General features: G+C 48.9%; 2 protein-coding genes across 2 annotated transcripts in view; both read right to left on the bottom strand.

Moving 5' to 3' along the window:
- LOC119434866 (mediator of RNA polymerase II transcription subunit 17-like) overlaps nucleotides 1-16,356 on the bottom strand; it is a 109,487-nt gene that overhangs the window by 80,090 nt on the left and 13,041 nt on the right. The window contains 1 exon segment of the mRNA XM_049659623.1: nucleotides 11,091-11,147. The gene's annotated coding sequence lies outside the window, so the exon portion shown is untranslated.
- Nucleotides 11,087-16,356, bottom strand: part of LOC119434867 (mediator of RNA polymerase II transcription subunit 17-like) — a gene marked incomplete at its 5' end in the record, with an annotated part of 50,551 nt that continues 45,281 nt past the window's right edge. The window contains one exon of the mRNA XM_049659624.1: nucleotides 11,087-11,147. Within this exon, the coding sequence (XP_049515581.1) occupies nucleotides 11,087-11,147 (61 nt within the window). The remainder of the gene's footprint in view (nucleotides 11,148-16,356) is intronic.

The raw sequence follows: 16,356 nt of genomic DNA, 5'->3' as shown, positions 1-16,356 counted from the left end.
GTACAACGTAATGCCCCCTACGCACGTGGGTGTCATTGATCACAAGGCGTAAGGGAGGAGTGACTAAGTGGTGTGGCACACGTACACATTTTATAGTGAGCGTGGTAGATTTGCATGACGTCACACGAAGTTACGCGCGCCAGTGTTGTCCGAGGGAGTGGAGGCAGAGCTGGCTGTTCCACGGGCGTAGAAGAAGATGTGCCTGCGAAACGCGCACCTCACTGCGCGCTTTGCGCAAACACGTGGGGCTGTATGAAGAGGCTTCAAACAGGCAGAGGCGAAATACAGGTTGGTAGGCTAGTAGTGCTTTCGCACTAAAATACTACGGGACCCGTTTTGCGACCGTTTGGTCCTGTTTTGTGACTGTCAACGGTAATGCATTAGCATTGAATCAATATAACAACACAAGGTATTGTCATTGTCCAAACGAGTTATGTATGAGGCGTGTACTGCAGCGGGACCCCTCTCTTGCGCTTCCCTGAGAACACTCGGCACCATCTAGCACCGCTGCTGTGAAGCCTGCACATGGCCTCTGAAATGCATGGCATGCTGGTGCGTGCGAACGCTGAGAAACGCGTCATGCAGCAACCGGGCTTCTTTCTCTCGCGCTTCTTTCTGGACACACTGCGTCATCTAGTGGTACCACCGCAAAGTGTGCGCATGGCCTCCGAGATGAGAAGCTGATGTGTGCTAACACTGAGAATTGTTCCCTCACTTGTCGCACACTCAGTGGCCATACTCGTGACCCAAGTTGGCAAGACCTTTATTCAAGAGCGGCTCATACCAGTGCATTCCTGGCACAGTTTGGTAAAGCGTTGACATGAAAGGCGTTTATTGAAAAGCAGCACATGCCCATGCATTTGTGGCGGAGCCTGCAAATGCGTCGGGTTGCTGTCCTTGAGGACCTCTTGGGATGTGGGCTCCATTCCTCTCAGCATTTGAGAAATTTAAGGCATCTTTTTAATCACTGTAGGGTGACACTGGCACATACCTAGTTACCCAAGTTAGCATCAAATACGTTCATTGGAGAGTGGCACACACCTACATACCCAGTAACCCAATTTGGCATCAGAGAGGTTCAGTAAAAACCAGCACAGATCAAGTGGCACATACCCAGTGCTCCAAGTCGGCGTCAAAGACTTTCTTTGAATGATACCTACCCAGGCGTGAAAGAGCTTCGTTCAAGAGAGGCATGTATATACGCATTGGCACATCCTCAGTGACCCAAGTTGATCCAATGGTTGGTTTTGAAAACTGTTACCCGAGTACGGCAGCCCGATGTGCTAACCATTCGACCACGGACTACTCAGTGACCCAGGTAGGCGGGAAAACGGTTAGATACTGTAGCGCCCTCCTTTGGGTGGCACGTGGAACGCGGATAACGCGTACCTGCATGAGAATAAAATAAAGATGGCGCCTGGCCGTGGCATGTGAAGCCACAGCTGGCCGTTCTATTCTGGCGGCGATTTGGGTCAGCCGTCTCCTTCCTTCGCTCCCGAGGCATAAGCCTACAAGTGGTGACCTAGGACGAACACAATGGCCGATCCTCCTGCAGCCCCCCCTGAACGGGACTCACGTCCGCAGGACGTCTCATCGGTGCAACTACGCCTTCCACTCTTCTGGACCCAGAACCTGCAAGTTTGGTTTCACCAGATCGAGGCACAAATCTGCCTCTACTGCATCACCTCGGAAACGACGCGCTACTATGACGTTGCCTCAGTCCTTCCTCCTGATGTTGCCAGCGAGCTCTCAGACGTCCTCTCCACCCCCAAGGGCACTACACCATATCAGCACCTCAAGACCAAGGTGCTGGAGAGATTCGTGCTGTCAGAACGCACCTGCCTCCAGTAGCTCCTTACCGGAAGGGTCTTGGCAACCGACGCCCCTCCCAACTGCTGTGCCGGATGTGACAGCTTCATGGGGAACGTAACATCCACACCCACTCGGCGCTGCTTCGCGAGCTTTTCCTCCAATGGCTTTCCCCACCCATCCGCCTCGTCATTGCGGTGGTCGGCGACGTCGCCCTCGCCCGCCTGGCAGAACTCGCCGATTAGGTTCATAAGGCGACCTCCCCATCCGTCACCGCTGTCTCACCGTCAAGAGACCCGGCGCTTTTGCGCCTTGAGGCTCACATTGACGAGTTCGCCACCTCAGTCGCCACACTCTGGAGTCCCGTCCAGGAGACCCGTTCGCCTTGTCTCGGTCATCGCGCTCTTTCACGCACACGTGAAGCTCAGAGTCCCAGCCCTCCACCTCTCTGCTAGTATCACTGGCGTTTCCGACACCAAGCCACGAAGTGCGCACCTCTCTGTTCGTGGCCGGAAAACACCCGCTGGCATCGCTGACGGTGGCGTGTGGTCTCGCTTTTCGTCCCAGCCGCTTTTTTTATGGTAACCGACAAGTTCTCCGGCGCCCGGTTCCTTATAGACATGAGCGCAGAAATCAGTGTGGTTCTCCCGACTCTAAGGTTGATCGTTCCAGGGCAGTCACTTCATGCTGATAACGCCTCGTCTATAGCGACGTATGGACTCTGATCTCTCACCCTCGACTTCGGCCTTCGCCATACTTTTCGGTGGGTCTTCGTCATCACAGACGTGGTTCACCTGATCATCAGTTTGAACTTACTCTCATAATTCGACTTAGATGTCAGCATGCAGTGGCGCAGCCTCACACACGGTTTGACTCGTCTCTCCATCTCTGGAGTCCTGTCCGACCTTGCACCCATGGGCATCCGCACGCTGATACCTTCCTCTCCGTTCAAAAAAACTTGGCAAATTTTCCAGAGTTAACAAAGCCATGCAAGCTCACTCAGCTGCCTAAACATACAGTGACACACCAAATCATCACCCGTGGCCCACTAGCAGCCACTCGACCACGCCGCTTGTTTGGGGACCATCTAGCTATCACCAAACGGGAGTTTGACCACATGCTGCAGCTCGGCATTAGGCTCGTCGTCCAGCGCGTGGGCTTCTCCGCTGCATCTAGTGCCCAAGCGTGATCCCCGTGACCGGCGTCCGTCTGGAGACTATCGAGCGTTCAACGCCAAGACTGTCCACAACAGCTATTCACTGCCTCACATCCAAGATTTTATATCGCGTCTCGACGGCTGCACCTTTTTTAGCAAAGTGAACCTGGTTAAGGCGTACCACCAAATTCCCATCGAGCCCGCTGGCATAGTGCTCCCGCTGACGGGTTTTTCTTACATGGAAGGAGCTGTAGAATTTTCTGAATTATTGGATAGTCATCAAAAAAACAAACTTCAATTAGAAAAATATTTAAAATTTTGTGGAATTTGAGAGCCGGCAGCCAAAGATACAGTTCCATGCTGTGTTGACAATGTCGTCACATCAGCAGCGAAGCTTTTGCGTCCACTTCGCTGCCACGGCTCATAGTGTTGCCCGCAATGGGACGATGCTATCACGGAAGAGAGCATGCAAAGGGGAGTGAACGCTTTGTCTGCCTGTCGCTTCAACACGTCTCCGAAACTAGAGATTACGTGACCTCTATCACTAAATGTGCGAGAAGACAGCGCACATGAAGCCATGGCCATCTGGGCTTTTCACCCACTGCAGACTAAGGGAGCATATGCGCTCAGCTGGGCTGACAGTCATGCGTAGCTACGCCCAGGCTAGAAGAGGTGTAGGTGGCTCACCTGCCGCCCACACCTGGCACGCGCCCATTCTCGTTAATGCGCACTGCCCCCTCAGCCTTCTCTTGCGCCCACAGCATACGGCGTGATAGGACTTAGACTTTATACAGAACATGACGGCGAGAGTGTATTGTTGCTATGCTGCTCCGCTTCGACGGCCTGCTATCTGTCGCATGGAACACGATTTCAGAGGTGTTTGCAAGCAGCTGCGTGTAATTGAACCATGTGACCATCTGCGCCAGCTGCAGTTTTCATTTAGTATTGCCTTGGTATTCCATTGCTGCAGCAGTGAAATTTCACAATATTGAAAGTGTATAAACACACTTTGTTATACTGAGATTCGTTATTCTGAGGTTTAACTGTATATCAAACCCTAACGCATGCGTATGTCAAATGACAGCTTATCCACACGTGGACAAAGGTAAGATTATGAAACTCAAATTTATCTGCTATTGCACATTACATGCCTCAGGAATCTACCTCCATGTAAAACACCTTGTATGTATAAACGCCTCGACAGTTGGCTAAATACACTGACATGGCACAGTGGCGAAAAATACATTCCACAAATGCACATTTTGATGCGTTTTTTTCATCTGCCCATTTGCTGTTTTGTTTTCGGGATGGTAACAACAAAACCTACAATATCCAGTAAATCAAAGTATATTTTAGCCAGATGCAATCGGTGTTAGTAGATGCAGCAAGTGCTAGATAGCCGCAACATTGCCCAACAAAGATGTTCCATTTAGTATTAGCGGCGAGAAGTTGAACTGGCGCCCTCTCCCGAGTGACGTCACGGCCAAGATGCTGCTCGCTCCGGCGCGCTCGTTCGCTTCGTGCATGCTCGGTGTATGGGGCGCTCTTACGTATTCGGCGGCTCGACGCCGAGAGCGGCAGGACCCGGCCCAAGGAACAGACGACCTACGCAGTGCCAGGAAGACAATCACGTTTATTCTTCAGCGACGCGTTTTTGTGCGCTACGTAGCCAATCGGGGTGTGGCAAAATAAAAAGAAAAGATATTGCAGCAATCTTATCTGCAGCCAACGTAGAGTGCGACCAGCACAGCGAATGTTACAGCGCGCTAACTGTACTTCCTGAATGATGTTTTGGCTGCTTTCAGCTGTCACGCCTAAAGTACAGTCTCTTTTTCAAAACTGCATGAATTGTAAAAATTTGCTGCTTCGATATCGAAGCTATATAGAGTTGCAGGGCTTACTGCTTTTGCAACTCAGAGGTGCGCCGTGTCTGGTCATAAATTCTGTAAAGAGAAGGTATGAAATTTCAGTATGGAAAATATTAATAGTGCGATGCTTCGCTCCAAGCTTAATATTCCTTTAGTACTTAGTTATGACAGACATTTCATTTTACACGGAACAGCAATATTGGTTTTTGGTGTCAACTTTATATATAAATCAGTTGTTAGAGTAGGATACTGCTTATTGCTCTGTTGAGTTGTTCTACTCAAAGCCACAAATTTTCACAATTCATGCAGTTTTGCATGTGTTAAGAAAAAAATGTGCTACTACTTTCACCTTTCTCCGAAACAGCCACCCAGAAAAGCGTTCTACATCGCTGTTAACACGACTGCGCTTCATGTCTGTTAGGCAATCACATGAAAGAAAAGGTTCGTGGTTAAGATCCAAGAGCCAAGCCATTACTTGCCATGCAATGTTTAATGTGGCCTCAAGCAGGCTTTGTCGACAATGGGGTAGACACCTCCCGCAGTGGAAGCAACAACAATCATTATGAGGTTATGACGAGGCGCGCATTGTTCGCGAAACCCTTCTGCTCCTACAACTTCGAATGGAAATCATGAAGAAGTAATTTACACCACCAATTGGAATGCCTATAACATACTCGACGCACCAGAGTGCAGCTTCGTAAGCAACATCGTCACGCAACTACGTCTGCATGATGATGTCCCGAAACACAATGGTGCTTTATTATACGAACTGAAACTATTCACTGCGTCAGCCCATAAAAGACCCCCTCGTATACCAGCCTCATAAACAAGACACTATATATGCAAGCCTCATATGAATTCACTTGATTTTTGACCTCCTTCTGTGAATGCTGATATTTTCTATCTGTCCCATTCCACTAAAGAACGATGCTTCAGCTTCTTGCTGGCTGCAGCCATATGGTCTAAAAGGCATATTTCGCCCAAAAAGTTGTGCCGAGCAGCTGTGTCAGTTTTGCCAAGCAGATCGGTCAGAACAGTTCCCCAAGCAACAAGAAGCGTTACATTGTTGAACTGAGTAGAGCATGTAGCACTGAAAAGAGAATAAATATTGGTCCATCGCTTTTTGTGTGCGGCAAACAGTTTAAAGCCCCAATTAGCTTTACTCAAATTGATCACCGCTTAACCCTTTAAGACCCAGTGATTCCAAATGGAATCATCAATTTTGTAGCTCAGTGGGCAACCCCAGGTTTAAAAAAAAAAGGTTGTTCTTACGCTTGTGGGGATTGAGGGTTGCGCCGGCATGATCGCGTGCGCTTCGCCTGCTCTGCCATCCCTCGCCATCGTCCCCGCTGGCCTCCTTCTCCGCCCGCGCCGCCTAACCGGTTCCCGCGGTGGCGCTGCGCACGCGGCGGTTGGCGGGGGCGGAGCGCTGACGTCACGACGCGGCGGTTGTCGGCTGCTGGCGGGAAAGCGTGGACTTCTCTCCGGGACCAGCGCACGGTACGTTCATGCTTTCCTCTCGTCCGCCGACACCTTTGTGACTGGGACTGGAGCTCGCGCACGGTGCCTTTGCCCTGCGGGGAGCCCGTACTTTGTGCTGATCCTTTCCCGACGCTAAGCCGACGAGCGGTGCCATTAGTGCTCGCGCGAGGTCGTACCCCGCCGAGCCGCACTTGCCGAAAGCCTAAGCCGAAGGAAATTGCCCGTGCTCTCGCGAGTTGACCCATTGGTTATCGCCAGAGCAAGTAGCATAGCCGCCGGGACTTTTCCTGGCGGCGTGTCCCAGCTTGAGCCTGTGCTCTCGCCGCGACGTGCTATAGGCGCCTGTTATTGTATTTTCGCCCTGGTGCGGGACCCCTTTGGCTCCCCGCCGCGCGGGCGTTTGTGCAGTGCTGGTGCCGACGGTTTCAGTAAACGGATTCCGTCAACTCAGGGCTTTACTGTGTTTTTTGCGTGCGTCGCTCGGTAGCCCCTTGCGGCCTCTGAGCTCGCGCGCGAGCGGTGCTGGAGGCGACGGCTGCGGCCCTGTGGCTCGCTAAGCTCGAACCCGCGGTGGTTGGTCTCCTGTGAGACACCAAGAGCCCACACGCTACAACTCATATTTACCCTTGCTCTCATATGCTGGCAAGCTGGTATGGAAATGCTGCCACCTCTGAACAAAAAAATAAAAGAATCGCTTGCACTGTTCCCGCCATTCGCTGAGATCCCCTCTTCTTTTCACCATGCAGTACGACAATAATTTTATTTTTGTCTCTAACATTTGGACTTTGACCATTAGGTGTTATGCTATCCCTTCACAGTAAATTTATCGGCAAAAAGTATTTGCGGGTACCGGAGAACTTTGCGAATCTTGATGATTCCACATGGAATCATTGGGACGTAGCGGCCCTGAGTACTCACGCGATACATTTTCGATTGATGTTACCTCACTGGCTAAATCGCGTGTTTTCGCACTCAACGGCGTTTTCATGCCGTACTTGACCATGTTTTGGGCGTGTGTTACCTGATGGATCATTATCGCGTCTGGAGCCTGTATTGTTGGTGGAGCTTTGCTCTGCTTTTTGATTTTATGTTGTTGATATGAGCTTATGCCATGTAGATAAACTTTTTTTGGGAAATCCCTCCGTAATACGGAAAGGTTTTCTTTTGGAACAGATGGCGACAATCAGCACATGCGAGTTTTATGGGAAAAAGAAAAGTCCGAAGCTTGTGCTGATCCCTCGAGGTGACATTCATTCGTCCGATGAAAAAGAAGTTATCGCGCAAACTAGAAAAAAATAAAGAATGTGCTCTTACTCCCGCATTCGGTGCGAGAAGTGTGGTACACACCTCTGCCTCAACAAAGAAAGAATTGCTTCAAAGAGTTTCATCAAAACTAGACTTTTCATGTATTGCTTGAAACGACGCATTTCAAGTCCACCAAGTTCCACTGATTCCATTTGGAATCATTAAAAAGTTTTGATTGAAAGTGTGCGCACAGATTAAAAATTGTTTTTACCTATCACGATCATGCACATCTCAAATTGTAAAGACCAATTTTTTACATTGAACAGAATAATTTGGGCCTGAAAGGGTTAAAATTAACTGGTTAAGAAATAACTGCTTAATTTTGAAAAGCAGTTCAAAAAGCAAACAGTACTGGCAGAACCTATACTGATGTGTTGTTTAGTCCTCGTGTTTACTGCCCAACGTTTCTGTGAATAAATGCGAAAATTCGATATTTTGCCAATGAACAGCGTTGTGAGCAACAAGATTTAGCTGGTTATAATCAAGGTAAATGTTGTAGAAGTCATATATAGCCAGCGTTTGTTACATGATTGTTGTACCACGGCAAGTATGGTCGCTTAACCAGATTGTTCTATCCTAAGTTCTCGCGTTTATGCTTTTATTATCCATGTGAGCTACTGTTGCAGGTTGTAGAACTGCGCATAAAAAACCCACACCACTCTGGACTGACCTCTGTTGGTCGGCACTGTAACGCTGCCTTTGAGAAATGCATTGTTGTCTAGAAAGTAAGCTTTTCCAATAAATTTTGACAAACGAAGATGTCATCAAAATATATTTCAGAGTACTGTCATAAGTGCGCCAGCATAGGGAACGAGAGCAAACAAACGGAAACGTTGCAAAAAGCGCCCGACGCAGCCCGAACTGTAGCAGACGACAGGCGCAAATCCTTGCCATGACGTCATGCGAGCAGCGCTCGCAGTGCCGCTTTTGTTCGTTCTCGGGGCTAATAGATCATTGTCGTTGCCACGTTCATCAGCGCCACATGAATAGACATCATGTGCCTACAAGATTTCCTTAGTGTCTGATGACACCTTATCTTTTTCATGTCCTTAACTAGAGGTCGTAGCTTGTCATGTTGACCGCTGATAAATGCAGGAGTGGAAGTGCTGCGCCATTTGTGCCACGCAGCGCCAATCAACTGTATCTGTGCCAGCCTGCTCCAAAACGTATTATTGCGCCGAAACTGCAGTGCCTCCGGGTCCGACATGCCCAATAATTCGGACCGATTCGCGGCATCACCACGTACCCTATACAGTCAATGTATAAGAACGTCTCAAATTTCGGACGGAAGAACCCTTCGCCGCCCGATTTTGGACTTTGTGCCATGACCGCAGGTCCGAAACGGCTTCAATCATAGAGTTACCTCTAGAGTTAGTATACTACTAACTCTAGAGGAAAAGCGGGGCGAAAAAAGCGGGAACCGCGTAGGTGCCGCCATGTTGCTACAAGTAATTTTTGTAGCACAAAAAATATTCAAAATATTGTCACGTAGTAGTGACGCTGAAGTAAACAGTCGTAAAGCTGTGTATGACGAAACTAATTCTTTATTGGGCGATCCTGTGCCCACAAAAGCAAGCTACACTCGAAGCACAACTAAAGCGGCGAACACAGTCGGCGGTCGTCGAAATCTGATCAGCGGCGAGACGCGTCGGCTTTTATACCTGAGTCATCGAAGGTTCCAGATTAATCCCTGATGCCCGCGTGTCTTCCAGAAAGTTCTAGACAATTCGCGTTGGTCACACAATCAGATAACATAAGCGTCGGTGAAAACAGGCAACGAAAAGAAGCATCGATAAGGTTCTAGAAACTTCCGATACAGGCGCGTCCTGCGCCGAGCGATAACATTTAACATTTGTTAGCCGGTGGAAAGCGGCCACCAGTGAAAGATAAACATGTATACGTGTCATTATCAATGGTTCTTTCCGTTGCCTGTTTTCACCGACGCTTATGTTATCCGATTGTATGACCGACGTGAATTCTCAAGAACTTTCTGGAAGACCCGCGGGCATCAGGGATTAATCTGGAACCTTCAATGACTCAGGTATAAAAGCTGACGCGTTTCGCCGCTGATCAGATTTTCGACGATCGCCGACTGTGTTCGCCGCTATCGTTGTGCTTTGAGTGTAGCTTGCTTTTGTGGGCACAGGTTCGTCCAATAAACAACCAGTTTTGTCATACACAGTTTTACGACTGCTTTCTTTACCGTCACTACTACGTGATAATATCAATGTGACCAGACTCGGATCGCAGATTGACACGCAGTACGAATACCTCCGCGCAATCCGTCGTGACGCCGAACGAAAGTACAAGAGGACGAAGTCACCATCAGACTTATCTACTTCTCGCCGAGCCCGACGACATGTACTTTGGCACCTCAACAAACTCGATAAGCAATGCTGGAGGACATTTTGTGGTTTGCTGGACCCAAAAAAGCTTCTGTATAGAATATGGCAGATCGTACGGAGCCTTCAGGCACCCACGCAACAACTGTATCCTTTTCGAGCCGTGGCACTAAAGCAAGGTCGGAGTCAAGTGGAAGTGGCTGAAGATTATTGCCAATTACTTGTAGGTACATCCACCTCACCGGCATCATGTGACGATCGCCTCGATCTGCCGTTCACTATGCATGAGCTGGATGCTGTGCTTTCTGCATCCTGACGCTCGTCCGCCTCAGGGCCTGATGGCATCACCTACTCTGCTCTGTGTCATCTCAGCCAGGAAGCGCGGAAAATCCTTCTGTCATTCTACAATCATACGTGGGACACGGGGACAGTTCTGGACAACTGGAAGTGCAGTCATATAGTTTCTCTTTTGAAACCAGGAAAGTGCCCATATGAACTTTCGTCGTATAGGCTATCGCTCTAGCCAGCTACCTCGGCAAAGTAATGGAATGCATGGTGCTGACAAGATTGGAATGGCTCTTGGAGAAAAATGCCACCTTGCCAGACTTTAGGAATGGATTCCGCAGAGGACAGTCATTTATAGACGGTGTTATCGACCTCGTTTCATACGTTGAACAGTAAAAGCAACGTCTGTGATTAGTGGGTGTAATTTTTTGGACATAAAAGGCGCTTACAATAACCACATGAAAATATTTATCCTATTGTCCCGGCCTGGAGCATGGTCCTGCTCCATAAAAAAAAAGTATTATGCAGAATTGTGTGAACGAGATTGCCCTGTATGCGTTGCGGGAACGCTGACGTGAATTGTGGCATGGGAGCCAGCTGTGGACGAGGAAGTTGACGGACGCGCTAGCTGCGGCTGGGCGTTCTTGGGCGCGGCCGGCCGTGACTGGAGCTGTGGCCGTGGACCGCGGGACCGAGGCGTTTTTTCCCACAGCATATAGTACAACCATTTCTTTCCTCTAATACTTTTTATGCACCCCACTCCCATTTCTAATACAGTCAGGTGTGCCACTTGAAACTTCAAGCACTGGCATCTGGTAATGCTGACAAAAAAATAAAGCTCACCGTAACCGCAGGGCCACATGCTGTGTCTGGGCAATAATCTTCTCCAGAATGGCTTCACTGAAAAGAGAATAAATACCATTGAATAAGGAACACAGCACTTCTGGGTCTAACGGCGCATTCCCAAGCGGTTGTGTGACTGAATGTGACTGGGAACTAAGGAACGACTCCGGGCAACCTATGATCACACCGGCTTCAGTTTATTTCCTTTAAGGGGACACTAAAGGCAATTATATTAAGTCAACCTAAAGTGATAAATTAATGGTCGAGAACTCCTGAGGCCTCAATATTACAGTGAACAGAGCTTTCATGACTGAGAATGGAGAAAAATGCAGGACACGATTTGAGACTCTCCGGGATATTCAGGTACTAGCCCGATGACGTATGCACTTCCCATTATAATTCTGTCCCTAGTACTCAACCACTGGTAATAAATAGATCATTGAATTGCATTATAATAGGGAAGAAAGTGCCGTATTTATTCAAATCTAGGCCGATAGCTTTTTCAAATAATCATATATGTTAAACTCCAGGGTAGGCTTTTTTCGAGGACTTTGAAAAACGCGGCAGTTTTTAACTGAAACTGATAAATGGTGCATAGTTAGTGCCATCTAGAAAAGTTCGTATCGCAGCCGCTACTAGCCACGTCAGCAGCCAACTGAAGTACACGAGCGATGTCGCCATTTCGACCAGTGTCATATCGGTATGGTGTAGCACCAGCGCAGCGTGGCATTATTGTAATGGCACCAAACAGGCGATACCCCTATAGTGCCACTTTCTAACAAACAGTTGTGCTAGCCGTAGAGGCATCGTCAAACGTTCAAGCCGGACGGGACGTCGGCATCAATAACAAAAACGTTCCTCGTTGGAGGGGGCAATGGTGTAGAATCAGCGTGCGGCATGGCGTTATCGTAAAGGCACCAGACAGGCGACGCCACTACAGTGTCGCTTTCTAACGACCAGTTGTGCTAGCCGTAGAGGCAACGGCAAACGTTTAAACCGGGCAGGACTTTGGCATCGATATGAAAAATGTTCATCGTTGGAGGGGGCAATGGTGTAGAATCAGCGTGCGGCATGCCGTTTTCGTAAAGGCACCAAACAGGCAACACCACTACAGTGTCGCTTTCTAACAAACAGTTGTGCTAGCCGTAGAGGCAACGGCAAACGTTTAAACCGGGCAGGACTTTGGCATCGATATGAAAAATGTTCATCGTTGGAGGGGGCAATGGTATAGAATCAGCGTGCGGCATGGAGTTATCGTAAAGGCACCAAACAGGCAACGCCACTACAGTGTCGCTTTCTAACGAACAGTTGTGCTAGCCGTGGAGGCAACGGCAAACGTTTAAACCGGGCAGGACTTTGGCATCGATATGAAAAACGTTCATCGTTGGAGGTGCTCTTGGTGTTGAATCAGTGTGCGGCATGGCGTTATCGTAAAGGCACCAAACAGGCAACGCCACTAGTGTCGCTTTCTAACGAACAGTTGTGCTAGCCGTAGAGGCAACGGCAAACGTTTAAACCGGGCAGGACTTTGGCATCGATATGAAAAACGTTCATCGTTGGAGGTGCTCTTGGTGTTGAATCAGTGTGCGGCATGGCGTTATCGTAAAGGCACCAAACAGGCAACGCCACTACAGTGTCGCTTTCTAACGAACAGTTGTGCTAGCGGTAGAGGCAACGGCAAACGTTTAAACCGGGCAGGACTTTGGCATCGATATGAAAAACATTCATCGTTGGAGGTGCTTTTGGTGTTGAATCAGTGTGCGGCATGGCGTTATCGTAAAGGCACCAAACAGGCAACGCCACTACAGTGTCGCTTTCTAACAAACAGTTGTGCTAGCCGTAGAGGCATCGTCAAACGTTCAAGCCGGACGGGACGTCGGCATCAATAACAAAAACGTTCCTCGTTGGAGGGGGCAATGGTGTAGAATCAGCGTGCGGCATGGCGTTATCGTAAAGGCACCAGACAGGCGACGCCACTACAGTGTCGCTTTCTAACGACCAGTTGTGCTAGCCGTAGAGGCAACGGCAAACGTTTAAACCGGGCAGGACTTTGGCATCGATATGAAAAATGTTCATTGTTGGAGGGGGCAATGGTGTAGAATCAGCGTGCGGCATGCCGTTATCGTAAAGGCACCAAACAGGCAACACCACTACAGTGTCGCTTTCTAACAAACAGTTGTGCTAGCCGTAGAGGCAACGGCAAACGTTTAAACCGGGCAGGACTTTGGCATCGATATGAAAAATGTTCATCGTTGGAGGGGGCAATGGTGTAGAATCAGCGTGCGGCATGGAGTTATCGTAAAGGCACCAAACAGGCAACGCCACTACAGTGTCGCTTTCTAACGAACAGTTGTGCTAGCCGTAGAGGCAACGGCAAACGTTTAAACCGGGCAGGACTTTGGCATCGATATGAAAAACGTTCATCGTTGGAGGTGCTCTTGGTGTTGAATCAGTGTGCGGCATGGCGTTATCGTAAAGGCACCAAACAGGCAACGCCACTACAGTGTCGCTTTCTAATGAACAGTTGTGCTAGCGGTAGAGGCAACGGCAAACATTTAAACCGGGCAGGACTTTGGCATCGATATGAAAAACATTCATCGTTGGAGGTGCTTTTGGTGTAGAATCAGTGTGCGGCATGGCGTTATCGTAAAGGCACCAAACAGGCGACGCCAATACAGTGTCGCTTTCTAACGAACAGTTGTGCTAGCGGTAGAGGCAACGGCAAACGTTTAAACCGGGCAGGACTTTGGCATCGATATGAAAAATGTTCATCGTTGGAGGGGGCAATGGTGTAGAATCACTGTGCGGCATGGCGTTATCGTAAAGGCACCAAACAGGCGACGCCAATACAGTGTCGCTTTCTAACGAACAGTTGTGCTAGCGGTAGAGGCAACGGCAAACGTTTAAACCGGGCAGGACTTTGGCATCGATATGAAAAATGTTCATCGTTGGAGAGGGCAATGGTGTAGAATCAGTGTGCGGCATGGCGTTATCGTAAAGGCACCAAACAGGCGATGCCACTACAGTGTCGCTTTCTAACGAACAGTTGTGCTAGAGGTAGAGGCAACGGCAAACGTTTAAACCGGGCAGGACTTTGGCATCGATATGAAAAATGTTCATCGTTGGAGGGGGCAATGGTGTAGAATCAGTGTGCGGCATGGCGTTATCGTAAAGGCACCAAACAGGCGACGCCAATACAGTGTCGCTTTCTAACGAACAGTTGTGCTAGCGGTAGAGGCAACGGCAAACGTTTAAACCGGGCAGGACTTTGGCATCGATATGAAAAATGTTCATCGTTGGAGAGGGCAATGGTAGAATCAGTGTGCGGCATGGCGTTATCGTAAAGGCACCAAACAGGCGATGCCACTACAGTGTCGCTTTCTAACGAACAGTTGTGCTAGAGGTAGAGGCAACGGCAAACGTTTAAACCGGGCAGGACTTTGGCATCGATATGAAAAATGTTCATCGTTGGAGGGGGCAATGGTGTAGAATCACTGTGCGGCATGGCGTTATCGTAAAGGCACCAAACAGGCGACGCCAATACAGTGTCGCTTTCTAACGAACAGTTGTGCTAGCGGTAGAGGCAACGGCAAACGTTTAAACCGGGCAGGACTTTGGCATCGATATGAAAAATGTTCATCGTTGGAGAGGGCAATGGTGTAGAATCAGTGTGCGGCATGGCGTTATCGTAAAGGCACCAAACAGGCGATGCCACTACAGTGTCGCTTTCTAACGAACAGTTGTGCTAGAGGTAGAGGCAACGGCAAACGTTTAAACCGGGCAGGACTTTGGCATCGATATGAAAAATGTTCATCGTTGGAGGGGGCAATGGTGTAGAATCAGTGTGCGGCATGGCGTTATCGTAAAGGCACCAAACAGGCGACGCCAATACAGTGTCGCTTTCTAACGAACAGTTGTGCTAGCGGTAGAGGCAACGGCAAACGTTTAAACCGGGCAGGACTTTGGCATCAATATGAAAAATGTTCATCGTTGGAGGGGGCAATGGTGTAGAATCAGTGTGCGGCATGGCGTTATCGTAAAGGCACCAAACAGGCAACGCCACTACAGTGTCGCTTTCTAACGAACACTTGTGCTAGTGGTAGAGGCAACGGCAAACGTTTAAACCGGGCAGGACTTTGGCATAGATATGAAAAACGTTCATCGTTGGAGGTGCTAGACAGTTTTAGTTTAGCGTGGTTACCGGAATAGCGGGCGTACCGGAATAGCGGGATCGAAATGCGCATGCGCAGAACGCTAAACGAGCGATACCGTTTACCGTGCGCAAGCTATTTCTCAGAGTTAACGTTACCGTGTTAGCGTGTTTACGTAGTGTACGTAAAACATGGCGGTGGTCCCGGCCGCCCGCTTCGAACTGAATTTGGAGTTGCTGTTGAATAATTCACTCCGTTGGTAGGAAATGACTGCGTAAATAGCTTTTGCGCACCTTCAGGCAGGATCGACAATATGTTTTTATGGATAATTTAGCAGAGTTTTCGAGATCGCTTCTCGTTTTGAACGCGCCTAAGCCTAACGAACGAAATTTTCTTCGAGACGTGAGCGCCACCTGTCGATAAAGTCGGGAGATAGGCGCGACGACGGCATATGACCTGTGAGATGGGAGGATTTCGGAGGCTATGGTAGACAGCTTGTACTGCTTGTCTGTTTCGTTGCAGATCGACGGACATGTGAAGTACAAATACAACGCGCTCCTGGCTTCCATTGCGCTGCCTCTCGCACTTTCCGGACGCACACACACATAGACTTAGGTGCCCTATGTATGCGAAATTCAAAGCGTAATGGAATAGTGTCCCGCACGTAAACTACGCTATCACGCTATACTAAAACTCTCTTTCTGCAAAGTTCATTTGCGGAACGGTAACGCTATTTCCCGTAACCCCGCTATTACGCTAACGCTAAACTAAAACTGTCTGCTTTTTGCGTGCACCGCAAGGAGGATGCCATTTACCCAAGAACTTTGATCGTGCGCTCCTTCAAAAAGTGCAGCATCTCTAATGCGCTTGATGGAACTGAATACAGTAAAATCTCGGTGATACGAATCTCGCGGGGTCGCGTGAAATATTCGTATCATCCGAAATTCGTATCATCAAACCATACCGAATATCAAGAAAAATGAATTTATTTTTACCGGAAAAGATTTCTAATAGTGCAACCCCATTGATACCTTTCTCGCTGCTGCATTTTCCCGGCTGCTACGTCGCGTTTTCGCGGTCCAAACCTAAATCCCATTGACTTCCATGTATAGTCA

Source organism: Dermacentor silvarum, unplaced genomic scaffold (assembly GCF_013339745.2).
Source record: "Dermacentor silvarum isolate Dsil-2018 unplaced genomic scaffold, BIME_Dsil_1.4 Seq296, whole genome shotgun sequence".
Taxonomy (NCBI): domain Eukaryota; kingdom Metazoa; phylum Arthropoda; class Arachnida; order Ixodida; family Ixodidae; genus Dermacentor; species Dermacentor silvarum.
The sequence above is the reverse complement of the archived record's forward strand: the minus strand, read 5'-3'. Positions and strand labels throughout refer to the sequence as shown.